The sequence below is a fragment of the Balaenoptera physalus genome (genome assembly GCF_965194825.1).
Source record: "Balaenoptera physalus genome assembly, chromosome: 11".
Classification (NCBI taxonomy): Eukaryota; Metazoa; Chordata; class Mammalia; order Artiodactyla; family Balaenopteridae; genus Balaenoptera; species Balaenoptera physalus.
The window spans coordinates 40205322-40226783 of NC_138896.1; the positions used below are offsets into that span (position 1 = coordinate 40205322).

The 21462-nt window shown below is 57.4% G+C and overlaps 1 protein-coding gene across 2 annotated transcripts; it reads left to right on the forward strand.

The window, feature by feature from the left end:
* The first annotated feature begins 3492 nt into the window (after positions 1 to 3492).
* SPDEF (SAM pointed domain containing ETS transcription factor) lies at positions 3493 to 20041 on the forward strand. Of its 2 annotated transcripts, XM_082415069.1 has the most exons (7): positions 3503 to 3568; positions 10783 to 10918; positions 12954 to 13424; positions 15546 to 15743; positions 17139 to 17186; positions 17300 to 17446; positions 19368 to 20041. In XM_082415069.1, exons 2-7 carry the CDS (start codon positions 10807 to 10809, stop codon positions 19544 to 19546), a joined length of 1155 nt encoding a protein of 384 aa, XP_082271195.1. In that variant the 5' UTR covers positions 3503 to 3568; positions 10783 to 10806; the 3' UTR covers positions 19547 to 20041. The 2 variants fall into 2 exon arrangements, with proteins under 2 accessions (XP_082271196.1, XP_082271195.1); XM_082415070.1 differs by lacking the exon at positions 10783 to 10918 and having other exon boundaries at positions 3493 to 3568.
* Positions 20042 to 21462: the final 1421 nt, after the last annotated feature.

Genomic DNA, 21462 nt, shown 5'->3' on the forward strand with positions numbered 1-21462 from the left:
AAGCTTTCTGGAGGAGAAAGCTCTTGAGATGGGGCTTGAAGGATGAGGATGCTTTCAATCGAAGTAGAAGAAACTCAGCTCTATTGGAACAACAGAAAAAGAGCATCACTGGTTCATCCAGGTATTCATGGAGTGATGGCTCTGCCAAGTTCCTTCTCTGGCTGTCGCAGCTCACATCCCCTGGAGGTGACAGCTCCCAATATTCACTCTCAAGGCTTAGAAACCCCAGTGACCAGAGGGAATGTTATCTCAGTAGGTCAGAGCAAAGTTCCAGGATGGAGTGGGTGGTGTGTTGGACCCCAGGTCTGCAGCAGGTGAGTGTAGAGAAGGTATTGCCCATAACAGATGGGTGGGGTCTGGATGGGGGAGAACAGGAGGGGCCACATTTCACCCCCTGAGGGTTTGGCCAGAGGAGAATTGAAGAGGAGGACCAGCCTTGAGGAGCTGTGGGCAGGAGGCAGGAGGTCTAGTAGACCCAATGACCTGTGCGAGAGACCTGGGACTTGACCCCAAGGGGACAAGGCGGGTAGTAAGAGGGTCCTATCAGGCGCAAGGTGATTGAGGAAACTTCAGATGTGAGCTTATATCTGCTTCCCAGCTATGACCTTGGGCAAGACATTTTAAACATTTGGGCCTCAGTTTCTTCACCTGAAAAATGGGTACAGTAATAGTTACCTGGAAGGGCTGCTGTGGGGAGTAAGATGACGTGGCCTGTAGTTGGTGGTCAGCAAGCCCTGGAACTTGCTTGTTCACAGAGCACTTTCACAACATTATCTCACCCCTCACCACAGCTCTGAGGGTTCCCAGGGGATGGGCAGAGGGGAGTCCAGCAGGTTCCAGCCAAAGTCACAAAGCTGGAAGGTGACAGAATTAGGATGTGTATTTGGGTCAGATCCTGAGCTGGTGTCACAACACCATGCTGGATGGATCAAGGTGCTGAGGGGTGTGTGTCACTCAGAGTCCCCTAATTGGCCCTCCCTTCCCCTGGAGCCCACCGGAGTTGCCCCAGGTGGGCACCAAACCTTCCTTGAGCCCACCACTGACATCCACCCCAAGCAGCCTCTTAGCACCTTAGCCCATGTGAGCCCCAGCTGAGCAGATGGAGAGTCCTCTCCTTGCTACCTCTTGGATCTTTCCAGCTTCCAGAGGCACCCTTTGTTTCCTTACTCCAGGCCTGGGCTGGTAGAATCACAGTCCATGCTTAGCACAGCTTAGTCTGGTCCATCCATTCAGGCCCACCCATTCCTGAGGACACCTATGAAGTGCTCATTTGGTCCCAGACCAAAGCTGTACCAGCATTCAAGGGGCAGCCTTCCCAAAGTCAGGGTTTTCTGTAGTATAACCAGTCCCCTTCCAAATGCCACCCAGCAGTGAAATATCCTCTCTGGCTGCAAGAGTATTCTATCTTCATCTATCTACCCATCTTCTGGTCTATCTCAAATAGAATCAGACTGGGCTTTGAATAATAAAGACCCCACTTAACAAAAGCCAAAGGTCTATTTCTCTCATAAAAGTCCTGAGGCAGGCAGTCCAAAGGCAGTTTGAAGGTTTTATGCAGTCCTCAGAGACCTAAGCTTCTTCCAGCTCACTGCTCCTCCATCTTGTCTTCATGGTCCAAAATGGCAGCCAAGATTCCAGCATTCACAGCTGCATTCCAGGCAGTAAGACAGAGGAAGGATAAAGAAGAAGGAGGTGAATGGTACATGCTAGTTTACTTTTTTTTTTTCTTGGTAGTTTACTTTTAAGAAAGATTCCTAGAAAATGACACATGACACTTCTACTTGGTCACATATCTAGCGGCAAGGGAGTCTGGGATAGTTTTAATTCCAGGTAGCCAAGTTCCCAGGTGAAAAGTAAGGCTTGTTTACAGAGGAAAAGAGGAAAATGGACATTGGGGGTAACTATCTCTGATACCCCATCCCTTCAATAAGCATTTATTGGATACTCCTTGTACTTACCCATGTTATAGTACTAATATGATTAATACCTTAGTATCTCATGAGCTATGAACAGTGCCTGGCATATAATAAGTGCTCAGTGGCCATTACTATTACTGCATCAGAGTGCTGATATAAGCACAAGCTTCTGTGAGAGTGAAGAGGAGGTCCCGCCTGGGAATGTAGGAGGTCTTTCTTTTTGCTTGATCCTGGAGGGCTGGGATGGTCGACTGTAGCCACTTTAGGACCTTGTGTTACCTCCCTGACCTCCATCCCATCCCACCTCAACCTTCTCTGGGGAACGACTCTGATAACTCTGATAACACCTAAGCATAGGCACTCCAGTGTGAAAAGTGCAACCATATGTTGGAGAAATTTGGCATCGGTTAAGGTGAGGGGGCTAGTTCTGAAGACCCTGGAATCTTCCTGAAGCCCTAGAATACTCATACTGTAGGCAGTCACACAATTACTTCTGAAATTGGAAAATAACACTAAAACGCCTCCATCTGACAGCATGGGGGTTGCAGATGCTCTGCACCCTTCTAAGGTGATCCAGAGGAAGGAAATGCCAGACTCTGCCCTCCGGGGACAGCCCTCAACCCACCTGGCAGGATGAGGAAGAAGCTGAGAGCTCAGCTACATGGCCTTCCTTGAACTCGTGGAGGTGGAGGAGCCTGGGCAGTGGGTGCCTGGGCTTGGGTACCTCCTTGCCTCCCCCTACAGGGACTGTGGAGAGCAAGCTGCTGCTGGCTGACCACCACTCCGGGCCTGGGAAAGCGAGGTCCCTTTCCCCAGGATTCTCTGAAAGCGCCCTCCATCCCTGACCTGGGGAGCCAGATAACACCTCCTCCAGGAAGCCCTCACTGATTTCCCTTGCCAGGTGCCCACCCTCATTGTTCTCCCACAGCCCTCCATTGGGGTTTTTTCCAATGCTGCTTTGCTCAACTGTCCCCCACCCTTGGCTGATCCCTCTCAACATAGCCCCAGTGCCTTGCACATGAGATGAGCTCTGTAGCTATGCATCAACTAATGAACAAGTGAGTGAATGAATGAATGAGTGAGTGAGTGAGTTCCCTGGCTGCCAGGGTGTGGGTCCCCCAGCAAGGAGGCAGAGGCCTGCAAGGGTTAACCAGGAGCCCGCCTGTGGTCTGAGGTAAGCAGGGAGCGTATTTGTTCAGGTAAATAAGGAAGGATTACTTATAATGGGAAATCAGGCCCCGGCCAACTCTTCATCTCATGCTGCCTGACTTCCTCCCAGCACATTCCTGCACTCCGCCCGTGTCCACACTGCCCCGCAGACCCAATCCCCTGAGCCCACCGTGGCTTCCCTCGTAAACCCCTCTGGCTGGGTCTTGCTGCGGTGCCAGCAGGTGGCCCTGGGCTGGGGGCAGGGGGCTCCCTACAAGGGCGTGCAGCCCTGAGACCTCAGAGGGCCACACCTCGAGGGTGGCCAGGCCCCCAGCGGCCCACCCAATTGCCACCTCTGACCCCAGCCCTGCTGGCCCCTGGTACCACTGGCCCCCCAGATGCCTGGCTGAGACCCAGCAGTGGCCCAAGCTGCCCACGCCTCCTCCTGGCCCCCGAGGTTGGCACCGCAGCGGACAACTCCTTGGGCGCCAGGCAGCTAACGGGTAAGTCTGGTGGGGGGCAGTGCCCTGCCATGGGGGCCTTCCCCTGCCAGCAGTGGGGGGTGGGTGGTTGAGAGTGCTTTCAAAGCCAGAACTGGTCTCCTGGGCATCAGTGACCCTGATCTGGGTCCTTCACCTTCAGAAGCTCCTGATCCCTCTGCATGCTGCCCAGTCTGCCTCCCTGGGCTGACCCCAGAGCCTGGGTGAGCCCCCCTGGCCTGGAGAGGCCTGGGGTACCCCATGTCTGTGATGACCCCATGTGGGCTCCACATTGAGCCCAGCCTTGTCCAGCCTGAGGGGAGGCAGCTTTGTAGGTGCGGAGCCGCAGCCCTGAGACCGGGCCAGTTCTGCTTGGCTAACGAAACACAAGCAGCCTTTCTGCTGCTGCCAGCCACAGCTGCTCTGCCAAGGGAAGGGTCTCTCTGGGGCCTGGTCACGAGTTGGCAGGGGTTTGCTGGAGCCTAGAGGCTCAGGGCCAGGGCCAGGGTCCGGGTTGCAGCAGGGGGTACAGTCCCAGAGCCCAGGGGCTGGGTGGGGCAGTGGTGGGCACAGGAACCAGGGGATCTGGGAAGCTGGGGAGTAACCACCTGGGTGCCTGGATCCCCAGGGAAGCGTGGGGCCTGTGGACCGGAGTCTGGGCGCGTGAGGAAAGCAATGGGTGAGGGGGGACAGGGGTGCTTGAAGGTGCTCATTTCTAGATTTGCCAGATGCCTCCTGTGGGGAGAGAGGGAAGTGGGTGGTGAGGATGACAGGGTAGAAAGCTGAAGGGTCTGGATGGCTGGGGGCTCCCCCGAAGCTGGACAAGGTGTGTGCGTGCGTGCGTGCTTGTGCATGTTGGGGAGGGGGAAGCACCCTGAGCTAGCCCCGGGCCTCTCACCTCGCTGCCCTCTGGGCCCACCCAGCAGCCCGCACCCAGGCCACAGGCGTCGAGTGGCCTGTCCCCTGTATGATGGTCATGGCCTTTCTGCTCCTTCTTGCTTAGAGCTGGGACTTGGCCTCATTTCCTGCCCCCACCTCCCCAATAAACAGCTTCACAGCAACCCCCAATAAAGCAACATCTCCCCGCACCAGCTGCTCGGCTGAGTAACAAAGCAAACAGGCATCCGAGCTGCCCCAGTCCCAAGGTGGCAGGCAGGGATGGGCAGGAGACCCCCCACCAGATGGGGGTCCCAGGCCACGGCTCAGCCTGGCTGGCCAGTCCCACTCGACCCCTGCCCACCTGGGGGAGGGGCTGGAGCCAGGAACTCCCAGCTTGGAGCCTCCCCACCCCCAACTCAGGGAACTTTGGGGAGAGGGAGCATCCTCAGAGCCCCCAGGGAGGTTGGGGTGGTCTCTCGCGGGGTGGGGGACCACCCTCCCCTTTGAGAGCCTGACAGGCGCTGTGAGGGTCCCAGAGCTGAAAACTCAGTCCCTGCCAGACTTGGTTATTGTATTACTGATTATAAAACACGTTGGCAGATGTGATGTAATTTGGTTGTCACAAGGACCCTCTGAATTAGATAGAACTTCTCTTGTCCACCGAGCCTGAGAGAATAGGGTGGCACTCAGTAGATGCTCAGTCAATGCAGAAAGTGTGATGCTGGCAGTAAGTAGAAGAACCAGGAGAACCCACTGTCTGCCACTGAGGTCACTGCAGTTATAACATTAATAACCCTGAAACAACTAGAGCACAACTTTGTGCTAAACGACTTGGTGCAGCTTGAGTATAACCTGGGGACAAGGCCCTCTGGTGGAGGGCAAGAAGGGGTGGGTTAGGACCCACAGTGTGTGACCCTAGGCAAGTCACTTTTCCTCCCTGCACTTACAGCTCCTTGTCTGTGAAATGAGAGGGTTGGACAAGGTGGCCTCCTTTGTTAAAGGAGGCTTCATGGAAGAGGCAACCTGGAGTGGGGTTTTGAAGGCTGTGTAGGAGCTGGTGGAGGCAGGCTGTCCGTCTGGATTGGCCAGCTTTACAAGACTTGTGTGCTTTCCCAGCCTTGTCTCCTAGGCTGAGGTCAGGGGAGGTAGGGGACTCTGGCTCTGGCTCCTCCTAGAGGCCAGGGAGGAGTGAGTGAGGCCAGCAGCTGCCCTGGTCTGGGCTAGAGAGCAGGCTGACCTCGGAGCAAGGTCCAGGCCTCTCCCACCACCGTTTTCAGCTCTCCCCCAGACTCCACCCTTTGGCCCTGCCCCTCCCTCCACCATCACCACCTGCTTCTTCCTTTATGCCCCTCACTCTTCACCTTATTACCTTTCCCTCCCCTCTTCTCCAGCCCCATCCGCTCACCTGCTCGCAGGTGCCACCTTCATGCCTGCTCAGCCCATCATAATTCACAAGGAATTTCCATTTGCCCTCCCCCTCAATCACCACAACCCCTTTAAGACATACTCTTGACAGACCATTCAATAGACGGGACAACTGAGTCTCTTGCCCCAGTGCCAGACCTAGAGAGCAGGGAGTCAGGGCTCCAAACAGCGCGGGACCCTCCCCCTGCCCCCACCCACACCACATTTCATGCCCCACCCTTTGCCCCCAGCCAGGTGAGTGGCCTGTCAGGTGGAACAACTCTTCCCAAAGCAAACTTTGCACAAGCCGAGTTGCCCTGGGCTCTTCCTGACATTTAATGCCAAGCTCCTTCCCCTGCCTCGTTTGCATGTTCCCAGCCCAAGAGGTGCCCCCTGCCAGATTCTCCTCTCCCACTTCTCAGGGGCCTCCGGACTAGGGGAAGGTGAGCCTCCTCTTCCCTCTGGATCACTCCTTCCAGGCCAGGGACTCTGGTGGGGGCCTAATGGACCAGAGCCCACCCAGGGCTGTAGAAAGGACTAATGAGGTTTCTCTGGGCACCACCAGAATCGAAGGGGCCCTTCCTTTTCCCTCCAGCTCTGGGTTTGAGGAGAGGGGTCTGGGAGTGACAGTCTGGGTTAGGGTCCCAGCACCTGGGACTGGTGACAGGGGTGGGGCCCAGGTCTCTGCTCTTGGGGCAGCGAGGGTTGCTGAGATCCAGCTCTTCCTGCCTCTGACTTCCATTCCAAGTCAGGCTGATGGGCAAGATGGAGGTCATGGGGTCATAGACTCTAGACAATGTCTGGGCCAGAAAAGCTCTGGGAGATGACTTACCCAGTGGGAGAACAGAGGAGGAGACTGAGGCCCAGAGGGGACCAGGGGCTGCCCAGGGCCTTACATATGGTGGGAACAGGGCAGAATATGAATCCACATCTCCAGATGCTGAGGCCTCGAGTTCTTTCCAGACCACATACCCTTTGGAGCAAACTCGAATACAGGGGTGAGCTTGGGGCTGAGGTGGGTCCCTGTACCTCCAGGCTTCAGGCATCGGTGCCGCCCAGACCTCCCCAGTGCGACCTTTGTGGGGCTGGGGTTTTCTCGGGCTGGGCCCGCAGGTAGCCTGAGCGAGGCCACAGGGGTGGTCAGCAGGGGTGATCCTAGAGGTCGGAAAATGCCAAGTCATCAGCACCATCTGGAAAGAGGGCGCCTTGATTTCCAATCCCTGCCTGGTCACCATGGACACGTGCCCTGAGGCAGCCACTGCCCCCTGCCTGTCAGGTGGGAATAATCCTGGCTGCGCCACTGCCCCAGAAGACAGTGGGAGAGCCCAAGCAGTTTATTTAGTTGGACTTCACCTTGTCCCTGGAAGAGTTGGAGGCGATGTCAGTGGCAGGGTTGGGGCGGGGAGGGAATTGGGGGGGTTGGATGCCCATGGTACCCACACCACAGGAGCAAATGGGAGACAGTGCTGGTACAAACGTGCCTTCGGGCTCCTGGCTGCCCCTGGGAACTGTGGGCAAAGCAGACCTGACCATAATTCCTTGATGTTCCCCGACTCGTTTGTTTCCTGTCCCCCATCCTCCTGCTACCTGGCCCTGTTCCCTAAATCCCTACTCCCAAGTCTCCCTGGGCCCGTGGGCTGTCTCCCCAAGTTAAATCTTCCCAATTTGAACCTTTCTTCCTGCTAATTGGATCCAGCTAGTTTCTTTTCTTCTTTTTTTTTTTTTTTTTTTGCCCACGCCGCGCGGCATGTGCGATCTTAGTTCCCTGACCAGGGAACGAACCTGCACCCTCAGCAATGAAAGCGCGGAGTCCTAACCACTGGACCGCCAGGGAATTCCCTGGATCCAGCTAGTTTGAAGAGCAGTTTCAAAGGACAGGGAGCTGGGTGTTCATGGGAGGGCAGGAGCCGTCCAAGGAGCAGTGAGGGGGCTGGAGGGGGAGTAGCAGCGTGGGAAGGGAATGTCTAAAGGAGCAGGAAGGCTGAGGCCAGAGGCAGGGAGGGTTCAAGGAAGCTAGACAGGTGCAGGCAGGCCCAGGGCACTGGACTGGGCAGGCTCGGCTTCTCTCCAAGGTGCTGACCAGCTGACTGGGGGTTGGGGGGACAGGCCCATGTGGCCCCTGCCCACTCTGCATGGCTCCTGGCCAGGTCCTGATCGCACCCCCAAAGCCCCCTGATTCCGACCCATGAATGCAGGCCCAGAGGTTTGGAGGGAGGGAGAGACGGGCTGACAGCAGTGGGGAAACTGGAGGAGGTCTGCCCCCAGTTGGTGGAGGAGGCGACTCTGGGCAGAGTGGCAGGCTCTGTCTCACCCTAGCCCCAGCCTCTTGCCCTCAGTGCTCTTCTCACGGGGCCTGCAGCTGGGGTGCTGGGCTCTGGGCAGACTAAGGTTGTGTCTCAGGATTGAGGTGGGGGCTCAGGCATATTAACCCCACCCACCACCCCCTTGGGGGTAAGATCTGAGCCTGGATTGAGCAGGATGTGAGAGACAGGCTCCAACCCCATGACAGCCCAGGGCCTTAGTAAAGACTCTGGTAACCATTTCCCTGGGGCTGTGGTTTCAGGAGATATCTGAGCATCTTTTGCATGTCAGGATGGGAGTGAGAACCAGGAGGCCGGGGAGTTGCCTCCCAAGGGGCAGAAAACAGCTGCTGTAAGTCTCTAAATTTGGGTCCTTCTGCCTTCCTTCTCTCCTGGCTCTGCCTTCCTGGGAGAATGCGAGGTACTGAAAAGAAGTGGCCGAGGTGGCTAATCCCTCTCGCTGCTACCCTGTGAATCTGCCCCGTTTCTGGGCCTTGGCCTCCACCAGCTGTTACCAAATTTCTTTGTCTGGAGTCACAGCTAGTGCCTCTGAGGCAGGAGGGAGGCAGGACATGCTGAGCCTTAATCCAGACACGTGGCTTAACCCAGAAAAGATCAGCTCGAGGTTTGGGAGCTGGAGCCATCGCTCAGGAGACGGGCAGCCCCTTGGGGCCAGAGGCTGTCAGGAGGGACCTGGACCTGGCAAAGCCTGGGCTTGTCCCAGGACCCTAGGCCTACGGTGCAGTGGTCCTGGCTCTGCTGTGTGGCTGTGGACACATCCCTGCCACTCTCTGAGCCTTATTTTCCCAGGGCACATGTGTCCCCATGGGTAGACAATCACCCATGAATGTAATCATGGCTGAATTGCATGGCACAGATGGGGAGAGCTGGAAGGTCAGAGGAGAAAGCTGCTGGGGACGGCTCCCTGGGGGAGGAGGGCTTTGGACTAAACTGTGATGAGAAGGAAGGGGCATCTTGGGCAGGGGGACGACAAAACAAGAGAAAATAGCCACGTCATGCCCACAGCACAGGGGCCAAGGGAGAAGCACCGTTCTCATCAGAGCCTGGATATGTGGTCACCATGTTGACCTCTGGTTCTGGTCCAGACCCTGCCCCTAACCACTGAATACATCTGTTTCCCGCTCTGGCCTTCATTGTTCCCATCTAAAGGGATCACATAGTATACGGTCCCTTCCAGCTCTGATTATCTGGCTCAGAGGTAGGCGCCAGCCACTGGGATCAGGCAGGGCAGGCAGTGGGGAACCATGGGAGGTTCTAGAGCCCAGGGGTGCCTGGTGAAAGGGTTTTGGAGGGAAATGGACTTGACAGTGCAGTGGAGTGAGCAGTTAGGAGGCGGGAATGAACTTTGGAGGATCAAGCTGCCTGATCAGGAGGTGGGCAGGACCCTGGGAAGATGGGACCGCCCGGAGCAGGAGCCTCAGAGGGAACGTGGTACAATGAGCAGAGCCCGCACATGGCCAGCTGGGGACCTCGGGCAAGCTGCACACCCTCTCTGATCCTCACAGTCCACATCTATAAAACAGGGCTCTTGAGTCCCCTGTGGGTAGTAAAAGGGTAACATGTACCAACGCTCTGGGCCCAGGAGGTGCTCCCCGTGTGTCCTCTTCCCTCCCAAGTCCAGTCCTAGAGCCTGGAGGAGGTGCCAGGGATGCAGGCTGGGCACACCAGCCCCTGGCTCCCTGACCAGTAAACCCAGGTCCCCCATGCTGGGCTGCCGGGGTCCGAGCCTTCTGCACCACCTCCCCACCTGCGGACAATCGGCTCTTGCCTCCCGCCGCATGGTTAATCATTAACTTTTTTTTCACTAGGTAGGTGTTGGAGCTGGGACCAAGCCTTGGTTGAGAGCAGGTTCCTTGGCATTTAGGAGCAAGGTGACGGGGAGCTGGAATGTGGGGTGTGGAGGAGGAGGTGGGAGTTCTCTGCTGGTGAAGGAGCCCCGGGCCAGGAGCTGGAAGTCGTTTAGTTCTCTGCACCATAACTTCCCCACCACAGCGTTGGAATGAGCCTAAGGCCTGAGCTGCCGCTCTCCCGGGAGGGAACGAAGGCGAGGGCTTCAAAGCTCACTTGACAAATGTGTCAGGGATGTGTCATCACATCCCCACCTGGCAAATGCTGCCACCTGCCCTGCCCATTCATCCTCACTGACCCCTCACACCACTGTGCCCCAAAACACAGCAGCTGCCTCCCATCCTACCTGTGGCAGAGGCCAAGCAAACAGGAGGGCCACGAGGGAAGCAAGTTCCCCTGCTTCTTGGGAAACGTTCCGTCTCCCTGGCACCCGGCCCAAGGTGTTGGCAGGGACTGTCCTAACGTGGCAGGCCAGGGAGTTCTGGGGACGTGGATGGGGCGGGAAGCAGGAAGGGGGTGATGAGGGAAGGGTGGGGTTGAGAGGGGCTCTCCAGGGGTGGGGCCACCCAGGGGGCAGGGTGTGGGCACAGGCTGGGGCGGGGACCCAGGGATAGAGCGGGCTGTTGGCTCTGCCTGGGTAAATAATGTGGACCCACAGCGCACACGTGTGTTTGCACAGAAGGACTTGAAATGATTCCAGGCCTGCCCTCTGTCCCCCGCAACCCCGGCTCCCCGATCCCTGCCCACCCCACCCCACCCTGACCTCTCCTTCCTTGTCACTTAAAGGAGCCCTTGAAAGGGAGATGCAAAATGAAAGTGAACAAACACTCTTCTCTCTTTCTGGCGTTCTCTCCACCATGGAAAAGCAGGGCCACCGTGTACAGTTGGGAAGGTTGGGCACTGCACAAGATGGGGGACGAGGGTGAGTTGAAGTTCCACTTGGGCTCCATTCACCAAGCCACGCCACCCAGAGAGAAAAGGGCATCATTTTCTGAGTTGTACGCCGTTGCACTAGCTGCAGCCCTAGAGAAGCCAGAGCCTTCCAAACAGAGTTCTCTCTCTGCCTCACCTGCACGTTGAGGCTGAGCAAGTCAATCTCACGAGATGACTGGAGAAGGGCCAGGGAGCCCCCGCCCCATGGTCCTGGTGCAGCGCAGCAAATCCCACCATTAGAGAGTCTACCAGTCCTTCCAGTAAAGCCTACCCCTCTTACTGGCCAGATGCCTTCAAAGCAGCAATTTGCAAACTTGAACACTCATCAGAATCACCCAAAGGGCCTGTAGAAACGCATTGCTAGGAATTCCCTGGCGGTACAGTGGTTAGGACTCTATGCTTCCATGGCAGGGGGCCCAGGTTCAATGATCAGGAAACAAAGTTCCCACAAGCAGTGCAGCGCAGCCAAAAAAAAAAAAAGAAAAAAAGAAAGAAATGCATTGCTGGGCCTCCCCCTGCCCCACTCTCCCCACACCGCCCCCCCCCACCCCCGAGCTTCTGATTCAGTAGCTCTGATGTTGACCTGAGAATTCAAGTTCCTCAAAAGTTCCTAGGTGGTGCTGATGCGGCTGGTCCTGGCACCACATTTTGAGAACACTGTTTAAAATGTAAATACCCCCAAGAAATGACACCCATTAACTCGCCCTTAACAGGTTTATCTGCTCCTTTCCTCCTTTTGGAATGATCCCCTGTATTATGGGGAACATATGTTGTTGGTAATCTTCCACCTCTGTCCTGATTTATTCTTGGGTTTTGAGCCCACAAATCATGGAAATATCCCAGGGACCCCAGTTCTTTGGTGTATGTACATCTCGCAAGTTCCCTGCCTCACCCAAACCACGGACTCCAATATGGGGCTCAGAGAAAAGGGTCCAGGGGAAGCAGAGCCTGGGGACCCATGGGGAGGGACACTGTGGTTCTTCTGTTGAGGCCAAATGGTGCCCCTTGGGAGGCATTGGGGCAGCAGGTAGGCGTGGGGTCTGACTTGCTGAGGGCCTCATTTGTCCCCCAGGGCCTGGGCCTTCTGACCAGCCCCTGCAGCTGTGGGGAAAGTGGGCCTGTAGGTCTGCACCTGGCACCTCCCGCCTTGGGAGCTGTGAGTTCTTCTGGGCGTGAGGGGAGAGAAGAGGGCCTGGGAGCTGGGAGGGGCTGGGGAAGCACCTTTCAGGAAAGGACAAGGAGGGTGGGTACCAGGAACCCAGCCCTGAGTAGGGGCGGGGCCAAGCACACCTGTACGTTGTTGTTCAGTGACCACCTCAGCAGCGTTAGGCAGGGAATTTATTCGCACCCCCCAAGTGGCCCTGTGGGAGAGGAAGGGGCCCCGCCTCCCCAACCTGGGAGGGGATTCTACCCTGCCACACCCCTCACTTGCTCCTTTCTTTCTTCACCTGGCTGATGGAGATGATGGTGACTTTCTCCCTTCCCTACCCCCTCCAAGGGCAGAGTAAAAGAAAACAAGCTTTGCCACAGCAGAAAAGATTAGGTTAGCTCTTAGAAGGAGCTTCCTCGACAGGACCGGGGACTGGGATCTGGGTGGGGGCCGGCCCAGGGACAGAGGGCTGGATATTAAAGACTTCTTGTCCAGGCCTCAGTTTTCTCATCTGCCAAATGGGACTAATCGTGCCTTCCATTGTGAGGACTGAAAGAGGTCAAGAACCTCAGAAGATTGTTTTAAACAGGCTACACGTGTAAAGATTTGCTGCTCGCAGCCAATCTGGCTTCCCTGGGGAGTAAGGGAGCTGTCTGTTTACAGTCCTGCCCCCACTCCCACCCCACTGGCTTCCCAGCCACAAGACCTGTCTGCCCAGCCCTGTCCTAGCTGCCCAGTGACCCGGAAGCCCCAACTCTCTCCCAGGCCCAGCCACTGCCCGCTGGGCTCCTCATCTCTGTAACCAGCTTAGCAGCCCCCATGGGGATGGGGAAGCAGCCAGGACCTGACTCTCCTTCCTTTTTTATTTCTGTAGACACAGCCGCCAGCCCAAGCAGCAGCGGCATGGGCAGCGCCAGCCCAGGCCTGAGTGGTGTCCCCCCCAGCCGCCTCCTGCTGCCCCCCGACACTGTGCTACGGACTGGCCTAGAGAAGGTGGCAGTGGGGGCAGGGGCAATGGGGCCCGAGAGACGGGATTGGAGCCCCAGCCCACCTGCCACACCTGAGCAGGGCCTGTCCACCTTCTACCTCTCCTACTTCGACATGCTGTACTCTGAGGACAGCAGCTGGGTGGCCAAGGGCCCCGGGGCCAGCACTCGGGAGGAGCCGCCCGACGAGCCCGAGCAGTGCCCCGTCATCGACAGCCAAGCCCCGGGGGGCAGCCTGGACCTGGCGCCGGGCGAGCTGACCCTGGAGGAGCATTCACTGGAGCAGGTGCAGACCATGGTGGTGGGCGAGGTGCTCAAGGACATCGAGACAGCCTGCAAGCTGCTCAACATCACGGCAGGTGAGCCCCTCCTCACGCCCCCCTCCGCCAGGGGGACACAGGCCAGCGGAGGTCACAGGGAGGTGTGGGGGCACCGCCTGGTGCACTGTGGTCACCTCCAGAGATGCTGGTGCTTCCACACGTACAGTCAGCCCCTAACACACAGCAGCTACAAGCCTGGGATCCAAGGTTCCCACTCTCTCTGTGCCCCAACTGCACCAGCCCAGTGTCCCCACTTGGTAGGTGCCGGATGAAGCAAATACGAGCTCTACACCATCTGGCCCACCTCCTCCTCTGACACTTATATCCACTCTCCCCTTATTCACTCTGCTCCAGCCACTCCTGCCTCTTTGCTGTTACCGCAACACACACACCTCAGGACCTTTGCACTTGCTGGTCCCTCAACCCAGAGCACTCTTCCCCCACATACCTACCTGGCTCACCCCTCACCTCCTTCAGGTCTTGATTCAAATGGCACCATCTCGATGAGGCCTTTCCTGACCCCTCTATTGAAATTGCTGCCCATACCCCCACGTCTTATTCCTCCAACCTGCTTTATTTCCCTCACATTTCCTACCACCTGATATGCTGCATATTTATCTTGTTTACTGACTGTCTCCACCACTGGAATGTACATGCCCCAAGGGCAGGGATTTTCATTTGTTTTGTTCACTGCTACATCCCCAGTTCCTAGGATGTTACCTTGTACATAATATATGCTCAATAAACAATAACTTAATATACCAGGCCCTGTTCTAGCACTGGGGAATTCAGCGTGAACATAGCACAAAGGCTCCTTCGTTCACAAAGCTAATGTTACAGTGACGAAACAGATCATAAATAAATAGGACAATGTATCACTGGTCCAGTGGGGATGAGGGCTCTGATGAGGAGGGAACATCAGGAAGCCAGGCACGTGTCTGCGAGGGCCTGCAAGGTGTGGTTACAGAGCTTATGCTACTGGTTGAGGGGCTGCTGGGTCTCCAGTCCCCTGTCCCTCCATCATCTCTCCAGCTTTGGGCAAGCCTGACCCATCTCCTTGGCCTTTGGGCCCTGGCATCTGAGGCTCCCACACAGGAAGGGTCTTCAGGCATCCCTCAGGCCTGGCTCCTCCTCCTCAGAGTCATCCGGGCCCAGCCCCTGCCCCCCAGTAGTCCCAGCTGGGGTCCCCCCTTGAGGCAGCTCCTGCCCAGGCCCCATCCTCCAGTGGCCCAATGCCAGCCCCCAACCCGGCAGCTTTTCCCACGGTGCCTCCGCTCCCACACCGAGTTGGGGAGGGCCCTGCCCTCTAAACAATAGGAACATAAACAAATTGCTTTGACCCTGAGGAAGAAAATGGGTTTATTAAGTGGGGGCAGGCCAGTCTGCAGGTCACCCAGCTTAGACCACAGCGTTCACTTGGAGGCCCCATTGTGTCTGTGCCCGCAGCTTGGCCACCACCCACGTGCCCTGCTGGGCTCACCCCAGGGCGGCTCCCCAGCGAGACATATAGGACCAAGCCAGCCACTCGCCTCCGGGCCTTGGCCCCATGGCCACCCTGTACCCTGCCACCGCTCCCCCACACTTGGTGCACGTGCACTGAGCAGCTCCCCAGCACCCAGCCCTTTGTTAGGTGTTGGACGAGGGAATGGAACTCTCTGTGCCTCAGTTTCCTCATCTGTAAAATACAGTGGGGGTGGAGAGTGGGGTTTGTAGAGCTAATTCTTGGTTGGGTTTTTCTCTGGTTCTTTGAAGGGTTTGGGGAAGGCAAGAGGCATCTGGGAAAGAAAGAAGCTTGGGTGTTTCTGGTCTAATGTCACTGTCCCCTCCAGGGCTGCGGCTCCCCAAAAGGCCCTTTGGAGGGGCTGGAGGGGTCTGGGAGGACCTGAGGTCCAGGTGAGATGGGGGTGCAGAGGCCCCAGGCTGCCCTGCCCTGAGCCATGTTTGCTTCAGGGGCCCTGGCTCCTTCCTCTCACCGCCCCCTTCTTTGGTACCCCCTCCACGGAGCCCCTCAAGGACCCATGTGGCCTGGCCTGGCCCCATCCCAGGAGTGCATGGTCCCAGGCCACCGGTTCCCACGGGGGCTCCATCCGAGCAGAGGGGCCACCTTGGGGGTGGTGCCCTCAAGCAGCCTCCGGGGCTGAAGGAGTTTCTCTTGCCCAGACCCCGTGGACTGGAGCCCTGGCAACGTGCAGAAGTGGCTCCTGTGGACGGAGCACCAGTACCGGCTGCCCTCCGTGGGCAAGGCCTTCCAGGAGCTGGGGGGTAAGGAGCTGTGTGCCATGTCGGAGGAGCAGTTCCGCCAGCGCTCGCCCCTGGGCGGGGACGTGCTGCACGCCCACCTGGACATCTGGAAATCAGGTGGGACAGGCGTGGGTAGAACGCCCCACCCCCTGCCCCCCACTGCGGGCTCCAAGCCAGGGACACCAAGGGGAACAGTTAGGTCAGGATGCCTGTCCGGAGGCTACGCTCCACTGGGTAGGCAGCCCCTTGTCCCAATCTGGGTTCTGTTCTGAATCCCAACCCCAATGACAGCTGCCTCCCTGGATCCTGGGTGAACTCTCCAGCCCCAACCCCCTGCCTACCCTGGTCAAGGCCACAGAACTTAGGACAGAGCACATAGGAAGTTAAAAATAGAAGTTAGACTGTGAGGACGCAGGACATCAGATACTCTAAGTCCTTCTTCTTTGTCCTTTTTAAAATTTTGTGTTTGTTTTGTGTTGTTTTCATTAAAGAAGAAATGAGGTAATAAATGTGCAGGATTTTTAAAAAGACCATCGTGAACAACAGTATACCATGAAGAACAGTCTTCCCTCCCACCTACCCCGGCCCTCCAATCCCCCTCCCTAGAGGCAACCACTGTTGCCAGTTTCATGAGTACCTTGCCAAGGAAAGTCTATGCATATACAAGCAAGAGTAAGTGTGACTTCTACCCCTTTCTAACATGAATAGTACGAGTATCACACTGTTCTGTACTGAACAGCGTATCTTGGATCTTGTTTCCCATCACTGTCTATACAGCTGCCCCATTTTTGATGGCTGCATGCCAACCCCTTAATGTTTACTTGGTCTCAATCTCATCGGGTGCCCAGTGTGCCCTGCACAGAGCCGTGCACTTCGGAGGGGTCAGTCCTCGCTCCACGAGTCAAGGCCCCTGCCCCTCAGGGCCCAGGGTGAATAAGAGGACAGGTCCCACTCTCATGGCCCAGAAACCAGTGTCCTGCCCCAGCCCAGGCCCCTTGCCAGGGTCTGGCAAGAGCAGTGGACAGTGCCAGGCTATGAGCCGGGTGGTGATGTGGGCAGAAGTTGGTGGCCTCCGCCTCCCACTGCTTGTCTGGGGAGGGGGCCAGGTGGAGAGCAGGAGGGGATGGTGGTGCTCGGGGAGCTTGGCAGCTGGAGGGCAGGGAGTGTTTTTATTATGCACCGTGCAGGCTTCACCACCCTGCATCCTTGCGAGACCTGTGAGGGGGTGTCCCAGCCCCATTTCACAGGTGACAGAAGGGAGGCAAAGCAAGGCTTGACTTCCACTCCTCTCTGAACAAGGAGCTGCCTGCAGGGCCTCTAAGGCCCCTCCCAGCTCCGAAATCTTACATTTTCTTCCAGGAAGAGGCTCTGTAAGCAGCTGGTCTTCACAGGCTGGCAGGAGGGAGGGAGCCACGGGCGGGCTGCTCTGGCCCCACAGTTCCACCCAAATGCCCTCCTCCTCCCTTGGGGGGGGGTCCCTCTGGTCCCCAACTTCCTCTCCTTGTCCCGCAGCGGCCTGGATGAAAGAGAGGACGTCCCTGGGGGCGATTCACTACTGTGGTGAGTCAGGCAGGGCAGGGAGGCGGCCGGGGCTCTGGGGTCTGGGGGTGGGGCTGGGGCAGCCATTGAAGAAGGGGGTTCCCCACTCACCGCCACCCTCCCTGGCTGCCCAGCGTCGACCAGCGAAGAGAGTTGGACGGACAGCGAGGTGGACTCGTCCTGCTCCGGGCAGCCCATCCACCTGTGGCAGTTTCTCAAGGAACTGCTGCTGAAGCCACACAGCTATGGCCGCTTCATCCGGTGGCTCAACAAGGAGAAGGGTGAGCAGTGCCAGGGGCAGGAGGGGAGGGGGCTGCTGGGGGCCTGCGGTCCTGCCAGGCGCTGGGCAGGGAGGGTTGGGGGCGGGGCAGAGGCCTGGAGCTGCCCCCACCTTTGCCCTGAATGCCACACACGCACTCTCACTGGACCGGCCCAGGGTCTGTGTGCCATCTGTGTCCACGCGTGTTCCCCGGCTGGGCTCTGCCTGTTGAGGGTCCCCAGTGACACACAGTGCCTGGGACATAGCAGGGTCTTAAAACTCTGCTGAGAACCGGACACGGTCTTTACCCTCAAAACATCAGAGCTTGATGGAGGAGACTGATGGTGTCCAATGAAATATACAGTGTGGGCAACAGAGGTAATATTAGATTTTCAAGTAGCCACAATTAAAAATTTTTTAAAACAGGTGAATTTAATTTTAATAATACATCTATTTAATCCAATACTATAAATTCATATAATTTCAACATATAATCGATATAAAAATTATTAATGAGATATTTCCTAAGTCTTTGAAATCTGGTATACATTTTATGTTTACAGCACATCTCACTTCAGACCAGCCACATTTCAAGGGCTAAGAGCCACATGTGGCTAGTGGCGACCACATTGGACAGCAACAGGGTTGGATGGTGTGCGGGTGTGTGTTTTGGAAAAGGCTCAGAGCCAAGAAGCCTGGGTTCTAGGCCCCAGCCTGCCATTAGTAGCTGTGGGCGCCTGGACCCCAGTCTTCATGTTTGTGAAATGGACTAGATTCATTCATCCAGCAAAACTTCCTTGAGCACCTCCTCTGGTTCCACACTTGCTCAGCCGACATTTATGGAGGGTTACAGTGTCCTGAGGGTGTGGGGAGAATTCAGCGGTACCCCATCCTCCAGGGACCTGCAGTCTTGTAGGTGAACCAGCAGTGAAATGAGCTGGTATGCAGAATGTGTTGGGCTGTGATGGGGTCAGCTGTGCCTGGGTCCAGGAGGGCTTCACAGAGGAGTGACTCTGGGGATGAGTGTGGAGCACGGGAAGGGGTTAGGAGGGGTGGAAAAGTTCCTGCACAAGGTGTGGTGATCCCGTGTGTATATTTGAGACTGAGAGTGAGCTGGTACTCCAGGGAGACTGTCCCATGAGGGCAGGGAGATCAGGGAGGGCGGGGTGGTCTGGGAAGCCTGCCTGGAGAGGGTGTGCTGACCTGGGCTTTGCCAGGTGGTTTAGAATGAGAACTGGGGGTGTTAATGAGTAATAGTTCATCCTAAGGGGTACTTCCTTCAGGCTCTGCTCTAAGCGCTTTCTGTACCCACTCAACAACATGGTGATCACTACAACCCCCTCTTACTGACAGGAAAACGGGGTCTCAGACAACTTCTAAAGGTAGAAAATGGCAGAGCCAGGATTCCAACCCAGGTCAGCCTGGCTCCAAATCCAGGCTCTTTCCACCATCTCCTACCAATTAATCCTGGCAGAAAGGGCTGTGTGGGCTGCAGTGTCTGAGAATCGCAAAGAGGTCTTTCAGGCTCGGGAACTGCACAGGTGACCTTGCCAAATGAGCCGTGTCTGCAGCCCGGAGCCCCGCAGGGCTTCTGCGTAGGGTGTGCACACCCCACGCTTAGGAGCAGAGGCTGGCAAGGATCAGGCCCTCAGGGCCCCAAGTCACCAACCAACGTACGCAGGTTCACCCTGCACCAGGAGGTGTGTGAGTCCGTGGTAGGATTTACCACTTCCTGGGCCCTGTGGAACACCCTTCCCACATGTTCCTTTAACCCTCACCACAACCATGGGAGAAGGTATCGTGGCCCACCGCCTGGCCCGACCCCACCCCGGGCGACTCTAGCTCCCCTGGCTCCGAGAGACTGACCTGCTGGTCTTGGTCTTTCTCCTTCCTGCCGCCCCGCCTGCACTGCTGGCTCTCTCTGGGCCCTCCTGCTGCCCCAGGCATCTTCAAAATCGAGGACTCCGCGCAGGTGGCCCGGCTGTGGGGCATCCGCAAGAACCGCCCCGCCATGAACTACGACAAGCTGAGCCGCTCCATCCGCCAGTATTACAAGAAGGGCATCATCCGCAAGCCGGACATCTCCCAGCGCCTGGTCTACCAGTTCGTGCACCCCATCTGAGTGCTGCGGCCAGGCCCCGGGCCCGAACCTTGCCCTCGCCAGACCTCCCTCCTGCCTGCCCTGCCTCAGCCAGACCCTGAGCTGGGGGACAGGGCAGTCTGCTGTCATCCGGAGTTCAAGGTCAGGGAGGGGATGGCCCCTCGCTCCAGGGGTGTCAGTGAGCTCTCTGGGGCCCGAGGGACCCTGGGGTGGGCGTGCTTTCTCCTTGGGCCTGACTGCTCCTGCGCCCAGTCCACTGGAGGACGGGGGAAGCCAGGGCTGTTCTCAGTGTTCATGGCACCCCAGGCAAGGCCCTCCCTCCACCCAGCCTCTGACCCCAGAAGTTCCAGAGCAGAGCCGACAGAACGGCAGTGACTTGGCCAAGGCCACTCGCAGTCCAGTGCCCTCTGCCACCCATTCTGTACCATGCCTGGCATGGTGCGGGGATGTCTACACCCCCAAGTTGGGAAGCCAGGGGTGCCCTGGGGACGGATAATAAAGATACTAGAGAATTGACATGGCCCCAGTGTCCTACGGTGAGGGAGTGGCACAGCCTGTAGGCCATCAATGCTCAAATGGTTGTGGTCACAGGGGCCTGGGGTGGTCGAGGGAGGCTTTCTGGGGGAGGTGGCATTGAGCTGAGCCTAAAAGGAAAGGGGCAGTTGATTGGTAGAAGCAGTGGGAGAGAGGCAGTGAGTCCTCAAGGCCAGTGAGGGGCTGGACTGGCCCTCATCTCCCCTGACCTGGTGTCGGCTGGAAGGAGGGCGTGGGCTGGGGCTGAAAAGGGTCTACGGCAGGACTGGAGAGATGGTGGTGTCCTTCCCATCCTCCTGCTCTGCTGTAGATCAGGACTTTCCCCTGGGGTGGGCCGAGGGCTGCCCCTCTTGTGAGGGGGTCCACAGCCCTTGCCTCTGCTTGGCCAACTGAAGGGGCTCTGGGTTGGGCAGCAGGGCTGTGGGAGAGGATGGGGCCTTCAGTCCTCCTCATGGGACACTGGCTCTGCAGCAAACAAAGTGGAAGAGAGGTTGGCTTGCTGGCAATTTCTCTCTTGAGAGAAGCCACAGACCTCTTCAGGGGCCCTGAAGCTGTGAGCCCTGCAAGCTGGGTGTGAGGGGCCAGGGCTCCTGACGGGAAAAAGGGGTGGGTCTGAGTGTTCATTTGTGTGCTGGGGGAGATGGAACCCACCGCCCTCTTTCCTGGGCAAAGCAACTCGGCTTCCTCATGCTCCCCTCACGTTTGTTCATCCAGCTCAGCTGACGTGAGGGCCGACTAGGCGGCCAGGTGCTTCCACTGCTTTTTGTCATTAACCTTCCCGACAAAACTGGGAGGTAAGGGTCACCCCGCCACCCGCTACTTTGCAGCTGATGAAACTGAGGCTCAGAGCAGTTAAGTGCTTGCTCATAGTCACACAGCCAATCAGCGGCAGAACCAAGAACTGAACCCACAAGGACAGGGCTCTCTCTGTCCCTCCATCCTGCGCTGTCAGCGCCCTTAGCCTCTGTAACGCTTAGCTTCTGACGACAGGCTTCCGGGAGACAGCCCAGCGCCACCCAGACCACTGAGGGTTAAATGCTGCCCTGTACTGCACCTTCTGCCCGCAGCAATTTTATTGTCTCCAGAAGAAAGTTTACTCCTGGCAGTGAGCAAACAGCACCTTGGCATCTGTCAGCTGGGATTGCACTGGGAGGAGGAGGAGGCCCTGCCCCAGGCCAGTGCCTCGCTGGGCCCCTGCTGTCTGCCCACCCCCGGGGAGGGGGCAGACTGGGCCCTGGCCAGAACCCAGCTCGGCTCTGCTGAACTGGTTTTGTCTCCGGCCTGCCCACCCTGCCCCCAAGTCCCTGGAGCCACCTGCTTGCATGTCCCCAGCTGGGCCTGGGCCTGGAGAGGCCTCCGATCTCAGGCTGAGGCTGGGGCTGGGAGGGAGGGAGGAGGATTAG

Bases quoted from the DNA above. Each gene is read 5' to 3' on its own strand.
- SPDEF (XM_082415069.1), top strand. From the start codon at position 10,807: ATGAAAGTGAACAAACACTCTTCTCTCTTTCTGGCGTTCTCTCCACCA. The intron at 10,919-12,953 runs GTGAGTTGAAGT...TTATTTCTGTAG, and splicing joins GCACAAGATGGGGGACGAGG to ACACAGCCGCCAGCCCAAGC. The intron at 17,187-17,299 runs GTGAGTCAGGCA...CTGGCTGCCCAG, and splicing joins GGGGGCGATTCACTACTGTG to CGTCGACCAGCGAAGAGAGT.